The sequence below is a fragment of the Plectrocnemia conspersa genome, unplaced genomic scaffold (genome assembly GCF_051122295.1).
Source record: "Plectrocnemia conspersa isolate PC_06_02 unplaced genomic scaffold, ASM5112229v1 ptg000002l, whole genome shotgun sequence".
NCBI classification, from domain to species: Eukaryota; Metazoa; Arthropoda; class Insecta; order Trichoptera; family Polycentropodidae; genus Plectrocnemia; species Plectrocnemia conspersa.
Window position 1 is genome coordinate 5,021,905 of NW_028277166.1, and position 17,411 is coordinate 5,039,315.

Below are 17,411 nucleotides of genomic sequence, written 5' to 3' on the forward strand. Positions count from 1 at the left end.
TGCAATTAATTTATTTAGAGCTATGCTTTAGAATATAGTTGATCATAATGCATTTGTAAAGTATTAAATATTTAATTGTCTAAATAAAAAAAACGTTACAATAATATATTAAATTTTTTAATATACAAAACCATAGTAAAACTATCGTAAGTTTCATTTTATTGACTAGAATTTGCAGTTTTTGCATAAATTATTTAACTAGGATTAAATATAAATCTTGGTACAGATTTTAAATTTAAGCACCATTATAAATGTGTGAAGATTATTGCAATGTAATGTTATTTTTAAAGCAAAACATTATAAAATTGCTAAATAGTATAATTCATATTAAGTATAAATATACAACTATAAGTATTCAATTTCCTTAGATTATTTTTTTATGTGTTTTCACATGCTTTTTTGCTTTGTTTGGTGGATAATATAATTACCACTCTACTTATTTTTTCTCACTTTCCACTCTGACTTGTTCCCTAATTGTATCTCAATGACTAGCGCAATTTTGGCAAAAAATCACATTAACCAATTTCCAGAATCAGCGACGCTCAACATTTAATTCTCAATTTTTGAAATGCCAGTATTTTTTTTTTATGTCTTTTCTTCCTTTTCATATTAAAATATTATTAATAATAATATTGATACATACCAACACGATCTCCACAGCACCCACGATGTACATGGCGGCCGCGAGGGTGGTTCCCGTGTAGAACAACATCCCGACAGCCCCCCCAAACTCAGGACCCAAAGATCGCGATATCATGAAATAACTTCCTCCGGCAGGAACCACTCCATTAGTGGCGATGGCAGACATGGATATCGCAGTCAGCATAGTCTGTCAAAGTGAAATATCACTTTATTATCTTTAAAGCGTTCATTTTGGTATAAATCTAGTGGTAAAATGATACTTACCGAGCAACAGCAGGTGAGTACGATGAGGAAACCTTTGACCGCGCCGGCCGTTCCCACCACCCATGTAAGACGGATGAAGAGGATGACGCCGAAGATGTTCTGGATGCAGGGTAAAAATACGCCGATGAGGGTGCCCATCCGAGACGCAGGTTGGGCTGGTTTGGCGTCCGGGTCGCTGGCCGCCGGGATGGTGTTGGAGTAGTTGGCCAAGGAGTTGATGAGAGTCGAGATACGAGGCCTGTCCTCCATCTCTTCCTAAAAATAGAAAAATAACACCATTAGTAACAAAAAACAGGGCAATTATTAATCTAATAATAATATTTAGCGTCGTTTAGCGACAAGGATACGCGGTAGATTAAATGTTAACAGCAAAGAAAAAATAAGTGCAAAATTACGGGTGTAAAGTGCAAAATAACGAGTATTATAATCGTAATTTTAAATGTTTTTACCATAATACTCAAAAGTGTAAGTTTAAAAATTATTTGATTAAAATTCTATAATTTTAAAATATTATTTAATAGGCATTATATTATACATATATTGTATAAGATATTTCATTTACTGTTTTTTCATTGCTTAATTTTATAATGCAGATATTTAGCTATAACATTACGACAATTAGTTAATTTAATTTATATGATTTCTTAGTTTTTCTCTATATGGTATATTTTTTTAGAAATCTATAAAATTTTTAGTGAATTATTTTTTTATCTAGGTTTTAGAAAAAATATTAAATTCAGTACAAAGTGAATTTATTTTTATTATTTAATAAATAACAAAAATTGTAGTTATTGTAGTTGTCAAAACTACTCTTGATCAGTGTGACAGAATTTGTGAAACGGCTTGCTAAAAGCTTATAAATCTGGATTTTCTTGGAACGAAGTTCTTTTTGTCAGTGTTATACAAACACGCGCTTTAAAACTGTTTAAAATCACTTGCAAAAAAGAGCTAAGTATAGGATCTGGTTAGTAGAAAATACAAAGAATACGTCTGTTATATATCTATACAGAAACCATAGCGTTTTAAAACATTTTTTTGTTACAATGATTATTATATAATTATAATTCCGGTCGATCTTCTTAGATTAGGTTTCCTAGATTTTCTTAGTCTCACGGATTCATATCGTAATTATTATTTAATATAAAATATATTGATTGTAAGCTGTAGTAATAGTTAATTAATAATGATAAAGATGTCACTAATTTACATACCCTATTGTAACGTATTGGGGGAACGTTCGTCATATTACAACGAAAGAACCATAAAGATGATTCATTTAATAAAAACATATTTTTTAATTATCGTTCGCAGATTTTAATTATGTAACCAAATTTTTATTAGGCAATAACAAAAAGTCTGTTTCCGCCCGAACCATCGCATAGACCAGACAAAGCACTGAACCTCCCTTATTTTCTAAAAAGTGTATAAACTTGAATAAAGTTGTATTGAACTCAATTTGTCTTTGAAAAAAAAAATCTGAAAGTATAAACTTATTTATTATACTAATACTAGATTCAGCAAAGTGTTAGAATACGTATTGTGACAACCCTAATGCAATATTTGTAAAATCCTATGTTTTGTATTTTATATTAGATTTAAAACACGGAAACAATGTTTAGAATTGCTCAAAATCCATCTAAGGATCTGATTATAATTTGTATTTAATTTTTCGCTGTAATCTGACAGGCGTAAGCCCAATGCGTTACAATGGGGTAAATTTGTATTAGCTAGGTAAATCTGTATTAACCACCAGACGGAAATTCTGGAAATCAGTGAAATTTAAATACTTAATTATACATTATTATGTGTAATATAATTTATAACAAATATATGTTTTTTTTTATTATTAGTGCATTTTTTATAAATAAAGTTCGAGTGCCCCTGCTGGGACTCGAACCTGCAACCTCAGAGTTACTAATCTGAGACATTATGGACTATTCTGTTCCTGAATTAAATTTTTCATTTTAAAAGTTAATTAATTTATATCGATTTCGATTCTTATTAGAGCCCTAATTGTTGATAGAAAAATATCGGTATTGAAAGCAGTAAAATTTTCATTTAAATTTCATGACAAATAATTTAAAATATATCTTTACACTCACAATATAAGCACATTTGGTTTGATTTTCTATATAATATAAATCCCGCAAGTCATGGTTGCTATATTTAAATTTAAGGCCAAAACCCTAAAAAAGAGTTGCTGGTCTGAAATGTTATGGACAAATTAATAAACCTTCTATTTATACTTCAGGTTTGTCACACACGTTTGTGCTATGATGCTATAGAGTCAGTTTTATAAAATTATTTCGCATTTTTATAAATAGAAATTTAAGCTGCTGCCGTGACTCGAACCCGCGGACTCCTGTTTACCAGTCTAGACCTTACGGACTACGCTATTCTGACCTTAATATATTGGAAAAACTATTGATTAGGACAATGTTTTTAAATAAATTACCATGCTTCTAAAAAATACTAGAATGAATACTATCAAATCTGAATAATTCATATTTAAAGCAACTATAATTTTATTTTATTTTATACCATGAAAACGATAAAACCAAGTTAAATAGCTAGTTAAAAATTATTTCATACTCCAGGTAGTTTTATTTTTAAAATTAAAGCAAAATTAAGTAATCGTTAGGTGCGCAACTTAATTTTTTTCAAATCATATTTCCTGAATGTAAATACTAAATTAAATAAAAAAAATCGGTGTGGCAAAAAAACCACAAAAATTAGGAAGTTTTATGTAATTAAAATTGTGTAAATAAAAAGTAGCTAATTATATAATAATCACAAGTTTTTGAACTCTTTTTTTATTTTAAATAAAATATTTAATTAGTCGAAATATTTATAAGGTCTATTTCTTAGGAAAATTCCACGTTGTTTGTAATATTACAATGTATTTTTTTACCATACATAGGTCACGATGGTCACAATTTAATTAAAATAAATATATTTTACATATGAATATTTTTTTTAAAGCCACGTCTGTTCTAATCCCAAAGTTATTTTTCATTAATAACCAATTCGATTATCCCCAAAGCTCTCACACAGCAGTTCCAGGGCAAATAAAGCGCTATTAATTTATCACAAATACATCCCCGTGTTTTTTATCCCTTCCGCGCATAATGGAATTTTATTGGATCGTTATATACGGCTAACGAAAAAAATACGCTTTGTTTAGCGCGCGCATAAATTGTGCATAAAAAAGCGTTATTGGTTCGTAAAAACGACCACTGTGATAATAAGGGTATTACGGTGTCTAATACGACAACCGGACCCGGAAGTGAATTAATTCTTATCTGCGTTTCCGCATTAGGCCCAAAATTACTATGGAATAATATTAAAATGACCGATGACGAAAAACTAAGGCAGGTCGTTTAACGGCGCGGTCGTTACTTTTCGCACTGTTACGACTGACTGTAATATCTAAAAGTGGCTGAAGAATAACGACAGGCGTAAATATTATTATTGCGCATATTATTATTATTGTGTTGCGGTTGGTTTCATGGGTTTCGTTGAAGTGGTTCCACTTTATACGTTTATGGATGTACTTACTCAGTTTTAAGATATTTCAAAATAGGATTTTTTTCCACTATTTTAATTTTTTGATATTGACTTAAAAAAATGTAAGATGTAAAAAATATATTTTATAGTTTTATTATTTTTAGAGAAATTATTTAGTTATATATTATAATTTTAACTGCATGGAATTGATCTTATATGACGTAATGCAAATATTTTCTTAACATATAAAATATGTAAAAAATCAGTAAGCATGCTGATTTATTTTATTAGCTAATAAGCTATTTATCAAAAAATATTAGTTAAAAAAACCGTGTAAATTATCCCAGTTTTATATTATTATTATTTCACTCTATAAAATCATTGCATTGATATTTAGAAATGCTATATAATTTATTTCTTTAGAGTTATGAAATAAAAATTATTATATGTTGTGTTTATTAATTAGTTTAAAAACTTTTTTTTCAACATATCATTTTATAGCTAATGCTCTTAATAGTGAGTTGTTTAATAAATTGAAAAACTTGAAAAATTAATTTTTATATTATATTCCATTATATATAATATAAGCAATCTCATCGAATATACGCGTAAGTTTGAAGTTAATAGTGCAAGTTTGTGAAGGCCATATATATGCAGGATAACAATGAAGTTGGAAAGAGGTTGTATCGTAAAGTTCACTTACTTATATAGAATTTCGATATGAAATATAAAACCTATCTATTATATAATATGGTTTTATACACAAAAGTATTATGTAATAATTTATAAATAAAACGCATATGGGGAGCTTTTAATTATATTTTCCCTTGGCCATCATAATCAGTTATGCACAGTTTTAATGGTCGAATAATACTCGCAGTAAAAACTTTTATACGCATAATGAATTGTGCTATTAAATAATTTATTTCGGCCATGTTTACGGTGAAAGCGTGACAATTAAATTAAAATATGCGGTAGTTAACGAAACTAGTGTTATGGATTGTAATTTCGTTTCTGGAATTTGTTTTTTCGCACTAATATAGTTTTTTATTATATCTATATATTTATTTACGAAGCACTGACACTAATATTAATGTTTAGTCATGAATAATATATTTAATTAAGGGGTCGGCAACTAGATACGGCTAACCGTCGAGATAAGTTGAAAGATATGACCATATGTGATGCTTCTATTGCTTTGTATTTCACTATGACATTAGACAGCTTATTCAGTGCCCCGTGTAAAGCTTTTGTAATATTTCTATTACTTGATATTTGTTCTAATTAAATATTAGTAGTCATTATCAGGCACGATATTCACAACGATCAGAAAAGTTAGAAAGTTTAAAATATTTTAATTACGGTATTATTGCAATTTCTAATTACTTAACTTACTTAAGCTTAATTAAAATTAAGCTTAAGTAAGTTAACGTGTAACTTATTTCTTAAATAATATAGAAAAGCTATTTACCGAAAATAAATTAATTAAGTCATTTACCCAGAAAAATCAGTCTTTTATCAAAAACAGTTTTTATCCGAGTTGAGCACATTGTGAGTAACATCAATAGCCAATTAAATTTTTTTTGGCTTTAATTATTGCTTTCGATTTTTTTTTACTCTTGGCACTTTTGATTAATCCAGATTTTTTAAGGCGCCTTATTAAATCTTCTGTTGTAACCTGACAAGCGTAAGCCCAATGCGTTACAACGGGAAAATCTGTACCAATGAGCAAGTCAATCAGCCATAGTGAATACCTACAAATAAGTCGTCCGTCGCGCTCATATAAATATATCAATAACAAGTCTTACTAAATTCACATTGTCTCATTGGCCGCGAGGTCAACCACCCCTAGGGTCAATAACCCCTAAATTAGTTAAAAAACAACATAAAATAAATATACTTGAAAAATTCATAGTAAGGTCGATAATGTTTAGCTATAGTATTATTTTATTTTATTAAAATAAATTCATAGTATAATAGATTCTCTATCTTTTATTATTTAGGGTCATAAATTTTGTACTAATTGTAAATTATAGCGTCTAAGGTAATAAATTTCTTAAGCAATAAATAAAGGCGGATGAATGAATCGCCCTTTCTTGCTACGTTAATTTGCAATGACACTTGCCTGTGTTAAAGATGATGACTTAGTAACGTACAGTCAAAGTTAATTACTTACCGTGTGTACTTTGACTCGATATTTAATTAAACCCGGGGTGTAAATTAATTGGTTAGGTATCCATTGTGGCTCAAATTACACTACGTCCATAATGATCGGACGCTCTCGGCAAGCGACGGTCTATCGATCATGCCATTGGAAATTGGTAATTTTTCGGAGAATATAACAGATAATACATATATTAAAGTTTTAGCTAGATATATTGAAATTATCATCATCTATTTTATGTATGATTTTTTTATAATTAAATTGTTGAAAAAATTAGCCAAGCACTTTTTTATTGATTCATTAATATCATAATAGAAAAAACATAAGCCAGAATGATAGACTAATAGTTTAAGTTTAGTACTAATACCTAAAAGACCTAGGCTCGAATCCCATGTCAATATTTTTTATCGAGTCTGGAAGATAGAAATTAGTTCTTAGATATATCTAATTTAATGGATAAATATCGAGATGAATAATTAAAATTTAATGAAGCTATTGATTCTAAGCTGTTGCCATAGTATATAACTAATAAAATATATGTCACTGATTTACTAACTTTGATTGCATTTTAGTGTTCAACTACTTATTTAGTAGTTGTTTATTATGTTTACTCTATTGTAAAAAAATATATACAACACATAAATCTATTTAAATTATTGTTAATAAAATAATATAATTCATCTCACTATACATACTGAAATTGAATAAAAAGAATATTAAAACCCAACCAGAAAATACATCGCACAACCCACACACGCAACGCATACAATACTTTGAGGTCAAATAATAAATTCTAATGTCAGAACGGTTCCTGTCTGCCAGCTACCACGTTTCGTTCGTTCTTGTTTGGGAGCACTGTATATTTGTAATTTTTTTTATAATGTTTCCTTTTTTCTGTACGTACTTTTCCGCGTTTTAATCACGCGCAGGGCAAGATTTAGTATTGCCAATTTGGCGTTTTGCTCGCAAACGAGCCGACCTTTTTTAATTTTCTTTTTAAATATGTACAAATGCACGCGCGCCCCAGACGCGAGACTAATGGTCTTTTTTACACATGGATAAATATTTGACCCCCTTACACACATGACTTTTTACGCGATTTTTCCATTAAATCCACCCCGAACGAGTCTAGGCACTCGTGTGTGAAAATGGATATGCGATGAGAAAAATTCGGATTAAATCATAAATTTTTGGCTAGGCGTGAATATTATTTTTCAAGAAATTGTACGAAGCATGTTAACTTGGTTTTATCAATTCGTCTATTTTTTATCTCTTATACATTTATGATCACTGTGCTTGCTAAAAGCTTATAAAACTATTTGTGAATAAATAAAAACGATTTTTCTACCTGTCGCACTGTGGGGTATTTGTCCGATTTGGGTGGCCAAAATTATTTCCCCACTTTAATTCCATTTAATAGCAAGTGCTCTTAGTTAAATATATAGTATTATAAGTGTTAAAAAATGCATTACAGTATTTTTTTCTTTAAAAAATACGATGTTATACATTTATTTTTTAATTATTATATAGGATATTATTTATATTATAATTAAAATATTTATCGCGTATTTTACTGATGGTAATTTTAAATTACACGATATTCTTATTTAAAAACATTTTTGTTTCATTTAGCTTGCGAATCCTTATCAAAGACTGATACTGGCACTCTTACTTTGTTGTTGACTAAAAAAATATTTACGGAAGGCAAGTCATAATGTTTGCTTATCGTAATACCTAGAGTCGGTCATAAAACTTAAATTGTCAAACAATGTTTTCTGAGTGTTAATCGGAAATCTGTCTCTTTTTGTATTACCTGTCCTAAATTTAGCGTATTAAAACCAATACTTGTATTCAAAATTGCAGTGGTGGTTAACTATTTAAAAATATTAATATCCATTAAATTCATAAAATAATATATTTTAAGAGAAGTTTCGAAAAAACTTAATTTAGCATTTTTATCGAGAAGAAATACTTTGACCAAAGAATCTTTGTAGTCGTGGGAATATAATGTATATGAAACGAACTGGATATTCTACATAATATATTTTTGGTGCTTATTTTTATCATCGTCATGTGGTAGTTCTTATTTTATTTAATAATATTCGATTCTATTGGTCTTTTAATTTATAAATCATCTTTCATCAAAATTTCTCGAGCATTTTAAAATATTTTGTCTGCCGATGATAAGATTACTCATTAAAATGGAATGCACGCAGCTAAAACCAAAAATTAATAGGTGCACAATGTTTGCACTTGCCTCCACTGTTTTAACACTTTCATCGGTCTCTTTCCGATTTAAAACTGTATATTTAATAAAACATGCCATTCTTAGATTAGGTAGATTTAACGATTTACAAGGACTTTTTCTATAAGAAAAAATTACTGCTATCTGTGAATTAATTGTATATGTAGCAAAAATAGTCCTAATCAATAGCAAAACGATAAAGGCTTTCATTCCTAATGATTAGATTATCTTTATAAATAAATACACAGCAACTTTTGCAGATCTGCAATGAAAATAAAAACCACATTCTTTTTATTCGTCTGATCTAATTTTTAGTGATTTTTTTAGTAAAGAAATAAAAAAATTAGCCGAGTGAATAAACCATATTACACAAAAGTTTTTCGAAGTAATTTTAAAAGTTCGTTTCTCATAGAAAAATTTGCATAGCTTTACATAAAATACGTTGAAAATGTATGAATAAATATGATTAAGTGTGAAAATTAAGGCAAAATTATAAAACTTTGTTGGATTCGCTTGTTAACTTATACGTTTTTATCGTTTAGTAAACTAACAAGTATACATTACCAAAAGTATGATAAATGTGTACCTTTTACCTATGCACATAGGTATAGCTCAGGCCCAGGCATTTATTGGAAATTTACGAGTAGGTCTGAAGCAGAAATCCTGGGCAGCTGCCGGAGAAACTAGTGCAAATAAACGGAGGGTATCTTCTTCTTATTTAGTGCCCTTCATCAACGAGTGCGGCCTAAACGGATTCGGGCCTTGGGGAGTATGCGAAAAATGCCAGAGGTCGTTCCATAATATAGCAGATTGAATTTTGCTTTAATGCAAAAAGGGGCAAGGGAAATTTTCGTGTTTAATTAGAAACGGAATCGCTGGCCGGTTTCAGGATTTTAATAAAAGTCCCACACAGTAGGTACCTATGTAATAAGAATAATTGGAGTAATCGACTTTGGAAACTTCGTTGATTCGTCGCTTGTTTACCGATAATTACTTTTGCGGACTTAATATCACTGTTAAAATGTTTTTATGGTGTACAATGTATAAATCTAAGCTTTCGCATATTCTTCGAAAGCTCATTGTGCGCAACTTTTTGATTAACAATGTTTTCATAATAAATGTTTTGTGAAATTTGTAAGAATATGATATTCACATGAAAGGCTTGCTTTTATATAAATTATATTTATATCTTATGAAAGCCAGATTAACTGTTAATTTTAAACGCAAGCTTTAACATAAGCAATATTTTTAATTTTAATCAAATAAATTGTATCAGTAATAATTTTGGTGACAAATTAGATCTAATTTATACAAATGTAAATAATTGCATAGTAATTAACAGCGAGTTCACATTGGTGCCGGAAGATAATTATCACCCGGCGCTAATGATAAAGTTAAATGTAAATAAAAATAGCATCATTACGAATGAGGTGGAATGCGTGAGCGACCGGAATGTATTCGGATGGTCGTTTGAAAGTTTTGTAGATTTTGATTTATTGAATAATTTACTTTTAGGTATGGCCTGGAATCGAGTGGACGAGTACGTTGTTGTTAAATCTTCCCTAAGGGCCTTCTATGAGGTGCTCTACTGTGCATTCGATTAGTTATTTACTCGAGTGCTTGACGTGTCAAATCCTAGATAGTTTTCTCCTGAGATCATTTCATTGCTAAAAAGAAAACACGCCTTCCATAAATTATGGAAGAGATCGGGACATCCGTCTGCTCTCAAGAAATTTCGTTCATTAAAGCACACATTTCCTGCCATTGCAATTATTAGAAAAGTTGCCAAAAACAAATAATTAATGATCCTAAAGCGTTCTGGAAATTCATTAACACTAAACGTGCTACTCAGTCGACGCCGAAAGTAATGAATTTTGACGATAAAACATTGGACGGCTTACAAAATATTGCTGACGGTTTTGTGCAATATTTTCGCTCTGTTTTAGAGGAATATTTTTCGCCTTCTGCTCAGTCATCAAAGAAACTGAGTGCTCAGATCTTAAATACGGCTTTAATAAATTGAAGAGAGGGCGTTCTTCTGGGCCTGATCTATGGAAATGCACAAAAGTCACCCCTATTTATAAAAAGGGTGACAAATTATGCATAAATAACTACCAGTCACAGTTGTCAGCTCCTGCTAAATTGTTTGAAATAATTATTCCTAGATATATATTTAATCACTTTCGGCAAGTTTTTTTTGAACCAACACCATGGGTTTTGTCGTTAATTTTGATATTTTATGATTGCTTCTTCATATGTATTATTTTGATTATATATACATATATTTTTTGTGGATTAAAATAATACAATAATATTTTTTTCGACCATCGTTACGCTTTGGGGTAACCTGTTAGGTTACGATGGTTTTAATTTAATCTAAATAAATTTGAAAACATTTGAGGTTCTTCAAAATTTAACTAGAATTATTTTCAAGCAGTAAATTGAATCATAAAAAATACTGTTATTATGCTGATATATTTTTTGTGTAAAATGTATCTTAAAATACATGTAGGTATATGATTTTTTATGAAGAGTTGCTATTAAAAAATTACATTTAAAGTTAAAATAACAAATCCAGTAAAAAGAGCTTTTCTCATCTAGACTTTTAAGTAGAAAATATGCAGCATTAATATTTTACGATTTTACGCTGAAAGCTTAAAAGCCATAATATATTTTTCGCAAAAAACTGCATAGAAAAAATATTATTTATTTTGCTGTTGCACATGTGCCAGCTAATGGGTTTATATTATTTATATGGCTAATGAAACTGTAGTAAATATTTTTATTAGCATCTCTCATATATGCATCCATTAAACACGCTACATTAATTCCATCACTAATCACCAATAAAAAGTCCTTTATTCAGCAATCGAATAGCAAATGTGTACCTTTCCACGGAGCCCGAAACCTTGAAGCGCGTCCCGAATTTTACGATCCAAAAGTAAGGGAGGATTCACTTTACAACTTACACTCTCTTCGTGCTTTGGCAAAAACGAAACCGCCAACTAATGTTCCGAATTTCTGACAAAGGCCCCGAACACTCAAAAGGGTCCTCGGCGTCCGCAAAATTTATTTCGCTACCCAAAACTCCCACCCATTCAGGTGTCCAATTTGTACGGGTCAGGGTCCTCGGTAGTCCTTGGGAAACTTTTACAGCATTCGGAAAATTCTAAACGTCTATCCTGTCCCTCTCTATCCTTGTATTTATCGGTCACGTAGCGATTTCACACTTGGGCACACAGTTTTTCCTTTTCGAAATTTCACGCAGAAATAGGCGCAGTCTCGTATGAATATAAATATCCATACGGGTCTCCATTTAAGATTGAGCAAAAATATCATATTGTAATAATACAAATATTTATGCAAATAATATTCATGGCCGCTGAGTTTAAAAGTTAAATATTTAACTTGGTGAAAATGTATAGCATAAATTAACAAAAGTCATCAATCATACACAACGTTTGTGCTTTGGGTACATGAATCATTGGAACTTTAAGTACTTTAATTAATTATATATAACTATGAAACGGTGCTTAATATGGAAACAAGAAGACCAAGATCGATTTACGCTATAGTGTAAATATTAAATTATATAATGTATTATATTGAATGTTCAATATTTAGATACATAGTTAACTTCGTGAACAAGTAACTTTCGTTCCTTAGATATTTATCATACACTAACGGAAGCTCAAACAAAGCTGACCTTAGCATTATTACATTAATCACTATATATAATATAAGAAAGTTATTTGACACAATAAAAACATTTTCGTATAACATAATATCGTATTTCTCATATATTGGGTTAACCCAGTGGTCGGCAAACTTATTGGCCGAAGAGCCAAATATGTACATTACAATGATTTAAATAAGTTATGAGAGCCAAATCTGTTTTTTAATTTAGTAAACCTTTATTATAATTTTAGTTGATAAACAATAATATGAAAGTAAGGTATCCATAAATTTAAATCATGACAATGACTGACAAACACTTAATGCGAACAAGGTCCTTGGATCTCCTTGGAAAGTTTCAGTATGTCAGGTTTATATGTTGTTGTTTTTAATTTTAGGCATGATTCCAGGTTTTCGTCAGTAATAAGACTTCTCAGTTTACTCTTGATGAAGTTCATGCTTGAAAAGGATTGTTCGCATGAATATGTAGAACCAAAAAGGGAAAGAACAGCAAACGCAAGTTTTTTCAGCTGATCGTAAGAGTCAGGAATACTATTCCAGACGTTGAAAATGATCATGTTTTTATTCTCCAGGTCTTTCAAAGCAGACCACTTGTGTTGTGAACTAAGATCACATTCGTTCTTCTCCAATATTTCCAAATCAATACAAAGACGTTGAAATTTAGAGCTCCATATTTCCTTGCTTTTTAAATCCTGCGATTATATTTCAAAGTTACCAATGTCAATGCCAAAAGGAGAAAATTTCAACTCAGTTATTGTAACATTAAGAGGATTTTTGACGAATGCTAAGGTCGCTTTGCTGTTTTTAAACATCTGAAACCTGCTGAGAAATGCTTCCCTCGTATTTAAAATTGTTGTTTTGAAATGGTGTTTGTCAATAGAGGAATTATTTTCTTGGCGATGCTTCAGCAGGCTCGGAAAGTGAAACAATGTTTCCCTTTCAAAATCTTGACCAAAAAGGGATAATTTGTTTTCGAATGAAATGACTTCTTTTAGCATCCAAAAAATTGTGTTTCCTTTCCCCTGTAGTTTACGGTTAAGCTGATTTAGATGAGACGTAACGTCTACCATGAAATGAAAGTTTTGGATCCTGATTGTCTGTAAGTTCTGGATAGTGAACACCCTTCTCAAGGAGAAATGCTTCAATTTCTGGCAATAGCAGAATGATATGAAGCAGAAGATCAGGACATAAGGACACTCGACCAGAATTAGCGCCCGGGCCCGTGGATATTTGTGCCAGAGCCGCACTCAAGGAGCCAAAGAGCCGCATGCGGCTCCGGAGCCGCACTTTGCCGACCCCTGGGTTAACCGAAAGCAAACGGAGCACTTTTATTACATATAATATATAATTTTAGATATAGGTTTATCATAAAAATTTCATTATTATCTGTAATGATATGAGGCGAGAATATTCTTATAATATTTTATTATTATTAAGAATATTTTTAGGACCTAGAATACACAATGCTAAATAACTCATAAGTTTGACTTATAAGATATATTTTATTGTAATATAATTTTAGATCATCGCATATGAGAAAGTTTTATTCGAAACTATATTTTTATCCCCTAAAAACGTAGAAGGGGATGCCGTATCAATATTTACCATACCCGATCTTCCCGCCGGGCTTTTGCAAGTGTTCTCAATTGCTTTCGACGACCTTTCGTTACAATGGAATGATTTTTTATCAGACGACGAAATGAGATGCCGTGCCCAAAAATATTGCGTTTTCGTGCGTGAAGGGCCGAATTCGTAATTACGACCTGAAGATAACATTTTTCTTCAGTCGACTTTACATCTATTGTTTCGAGATAACAAAGGCAAAAAAACATTGATTTGTTTAAAAATTGTAAGGAAAATGTGCGAGACACAGTGAGTACGCAACGATTTTTTGTTATACATATTCTATATAAATGTATATGTCCAATTAACTACTGCAATATTTAATACAAATTTAAAATGTATCACGAAAAGTTGGATTTCAACATTACATTAAAACGTAATTTTAATATTAGACAATCGTGAAATTTATGTAATTTTTTTAATTTAAGTTTTAAAAGTCAGTCGTGCTTTAGCCGTTGATATCTATGTATGAATTTTGTCGAATCTGTGTTTGTGCACATCTGTATTACACATCCTGACATTTAACAAAAAAATTTGGCCAGTAAATTTACGACAGCATAGTTTTTACCAATTGAACACTTTATATAAAATAAGTGATTCATTAGATATGTGTTATTCAAAAATGGTTTGAAAAAATTCGAACGGAAGATTACGACAGCAAGAATAGTCCTGCATGTTAGATATAAGTAAAGATAGACGAGGATATGGCTGCAAAAATGAAAGCATATCAAATTTAAACTATCCATCAGCTGGTCGGGAAACTAAACCAGTCCGATTCACCAGTGCATAAACACATTAAAAAAGTTGGGAAGGCTTGGAAATAAGGTGTATATGTTTCATACGAATTGAGCTAAGAAAACAAGTATCTGTATATTTCAAGAGCTTCTGAATCTCTATGCTGAGTTGCCTTTTCCTGATCATTTGATATCTGGAAATAAAAATGGTTGTTGTACGACAACAATCGACGTAATGTAGAAAAATGTGGTTATTCAAAGGCCAAATAGCAAAACTTACAGCGAATTGTACGATGGAATTGTGCATTACGAAACACTTAAACTTGGCTAAACATTAACAGAAAGCATCTATTGTTTGCACAAAGAAATAAAAAAATGGCTTGCATTTGTCAACAAAAGTCGAATAGTACAATATGATAGTGCGTATCTCAATATGGCAAAATTTACACTTGATAGTCATAAAACTTAACTGAAAGATCTCATCCACCTTATTATTAAGACCTTGCTCCTTTCGACTTATATTTATTTTGATCAACGCATCACTTCATAGACGGAAAAAAGTCCTGAATGCAGACGATGTGAAAAAGTGGCTACCGAAATATTTTGAATCAACGCTTCTTTATAATTAAAAAAATAATCAAATGGTAGGAGAAATTAATATCTCTAGAAAAAAGTTATACTCGAATTACTAACATAAAAAACCGCATTTTAAATGAGTTTTGTATGGAGCTATTTATTTATTTATTTCCCTTAACTGAACGACACTCTCATAACATTGACGCGACGGCGGCGGCAAAACATTTTTTGGCGGACCTCGACGAGAAGACGACGACCGGTGTTGCTTCATCCGCCACTCTTTTATATATATTTATATAATATATATGAATTCTACATGTCAAAATATCTATTCGATACAATTAAAAACACTGCGTCGGTCCACTCTGTGTGTAGTTGTGATATGTCACCATCCGTCCGCCAAAGTTTCATTAAAAAAAACGACATTTATTTCGGTTTTACATAATATCTAGTATTATTAGCTTTAAATATAGTGTTTATGAGTTTAATATATAGTTTTAATAATCAATTAGATTGAAAAACAAATATTTTTAGATATGATCTCAAACATAATGTAGTTTCATGACTTTTTTGTGATTTTTTAGGTATCATGGATTTTATTTAGGGTAAAATTCATTGTTATTTAAAACATTCGCTTTACTAAAATACTTAAAACATATGTATGTGTATTGATTTTAGTATTATTCAATTTATTGTAATTTTATAAGGTAATAATAATTTATATTATTTATTTATTGTACTTAGTATAATTGATTTTTGCTTTATTGCAATTTTTTTACGATAGATAATTTAATATCTACGGCAATCAAATTATTAAAACAAAAATATTTTGTTAATATTTCTTCAAAACATCTCATTGCCACAATGATATATTTTTAGAGTAGTATGTTACTGTGAATATTTACTATCAGTAAAGTTATATATTTTTACTAGTCTTTCATTGAAATTAATCTAGCTCAATTAACGAATTAACATAAAGATATTTTATCGACTTTATCGACTCGGTGAAAGTTAAAAAAACTAAAATTAGTCTTAGAACTTTCACAAGGTCAAGTTAGGTTTGGTAAATTCGTTAAGGTTAGGTTTAAACATCAAATGGATGTATCGCAACTATCAAATTGAGTTTCATAGATATTTTAAAGTAGTAATTTCACTCAGTTAAATTATATTTTCTCTAGTAGGAGTATATATCTACCAATGGAAATAAATTTAGATGATCATTTTACTGAAAGTGTTAGTAGAACTATAATAATGGCATTAAAAATATAACTTCACTGTAGCATATTTAAATCCGTCATTATATTTTTTTAGAGTTTTCTTTAAAAAATCTTTATTTCTTATTCATATTTTTTAATGCTAAGAAGTGTGTGCTTTAAAGTTTAGACACATATGAAAATTATTTTATTTTTGCTTTCGGGCGAAAATTGTAACGCACAGTTTCAGTAGGTCTTTAGCATATATTTTTATCATTAGATTTAAAATCAGTCTTCGTATATTGAAAGGTGAGACTTATATCAATAGATATTAAAGAGCTTCTCTTTGACTGTAAAGAAAAATATATATTCTGAAATATCTTTGAACATTTTAAAATTAAAAATGTTAAGAATTCATCGCATTTTATTCTTGCGGAATTTTCTCTCGCACTGCGAATATTTTCTTTTATTTTCCTTCAAAACATAAATTTTCCGCTGAAATTATCTCTTCAACAAGCAGAAAATATTTAAGCGTATTCCAGACGATTGCTCCGATGTCTCCATTGAATGGACATTTTTCATTGGGAATTTGAAAGGCGACGTGGAGGGCAACGCTTATGTATTGAATTTGTACGAACACAAGCACGCAGATATGTGTGAATGAATAATGTACAATAAAATTTAATACGAATGTATTATACGTAATTTATTATACATTATCGCCGATAACGCACGTTGAAAGCGTATTGATTTATTAGTGAAGACTA

The 17,411-nt window shown here is 30.1% G+C and overlaps 1 protein-coding gene across 10 annotated transcripts in view; it reads right to left on the minus strand.

The window, feature by feature from the left end:
- The window catches only part of kcc (solute carrier family 12 member kcc), a 392,353-nt gene that overhangs the window by 43,765 nt on the left and 331,177 nt on the right, over positions 1 to 17,411 (minus strand). For all 10 annotated transcript variants that reach the window (XM_088205011.1, XM_088205007.1, XM_088205009.1 and 7 more), the window contains 2 exons: positions 907 to 1,161; positions 644 to 829 (listed from right to left, as the gene is read on the minus strand). In XM_088205011.1, coding sequence (XP_088061137.1) covers positions 644 to 829; positions 907 to 1,161 — 441 coding nt within the window. The remainder of the gene's footprint in view (positions 1 to 643; positions 830 to 906; positions 1,162 to 17,411) is intronic.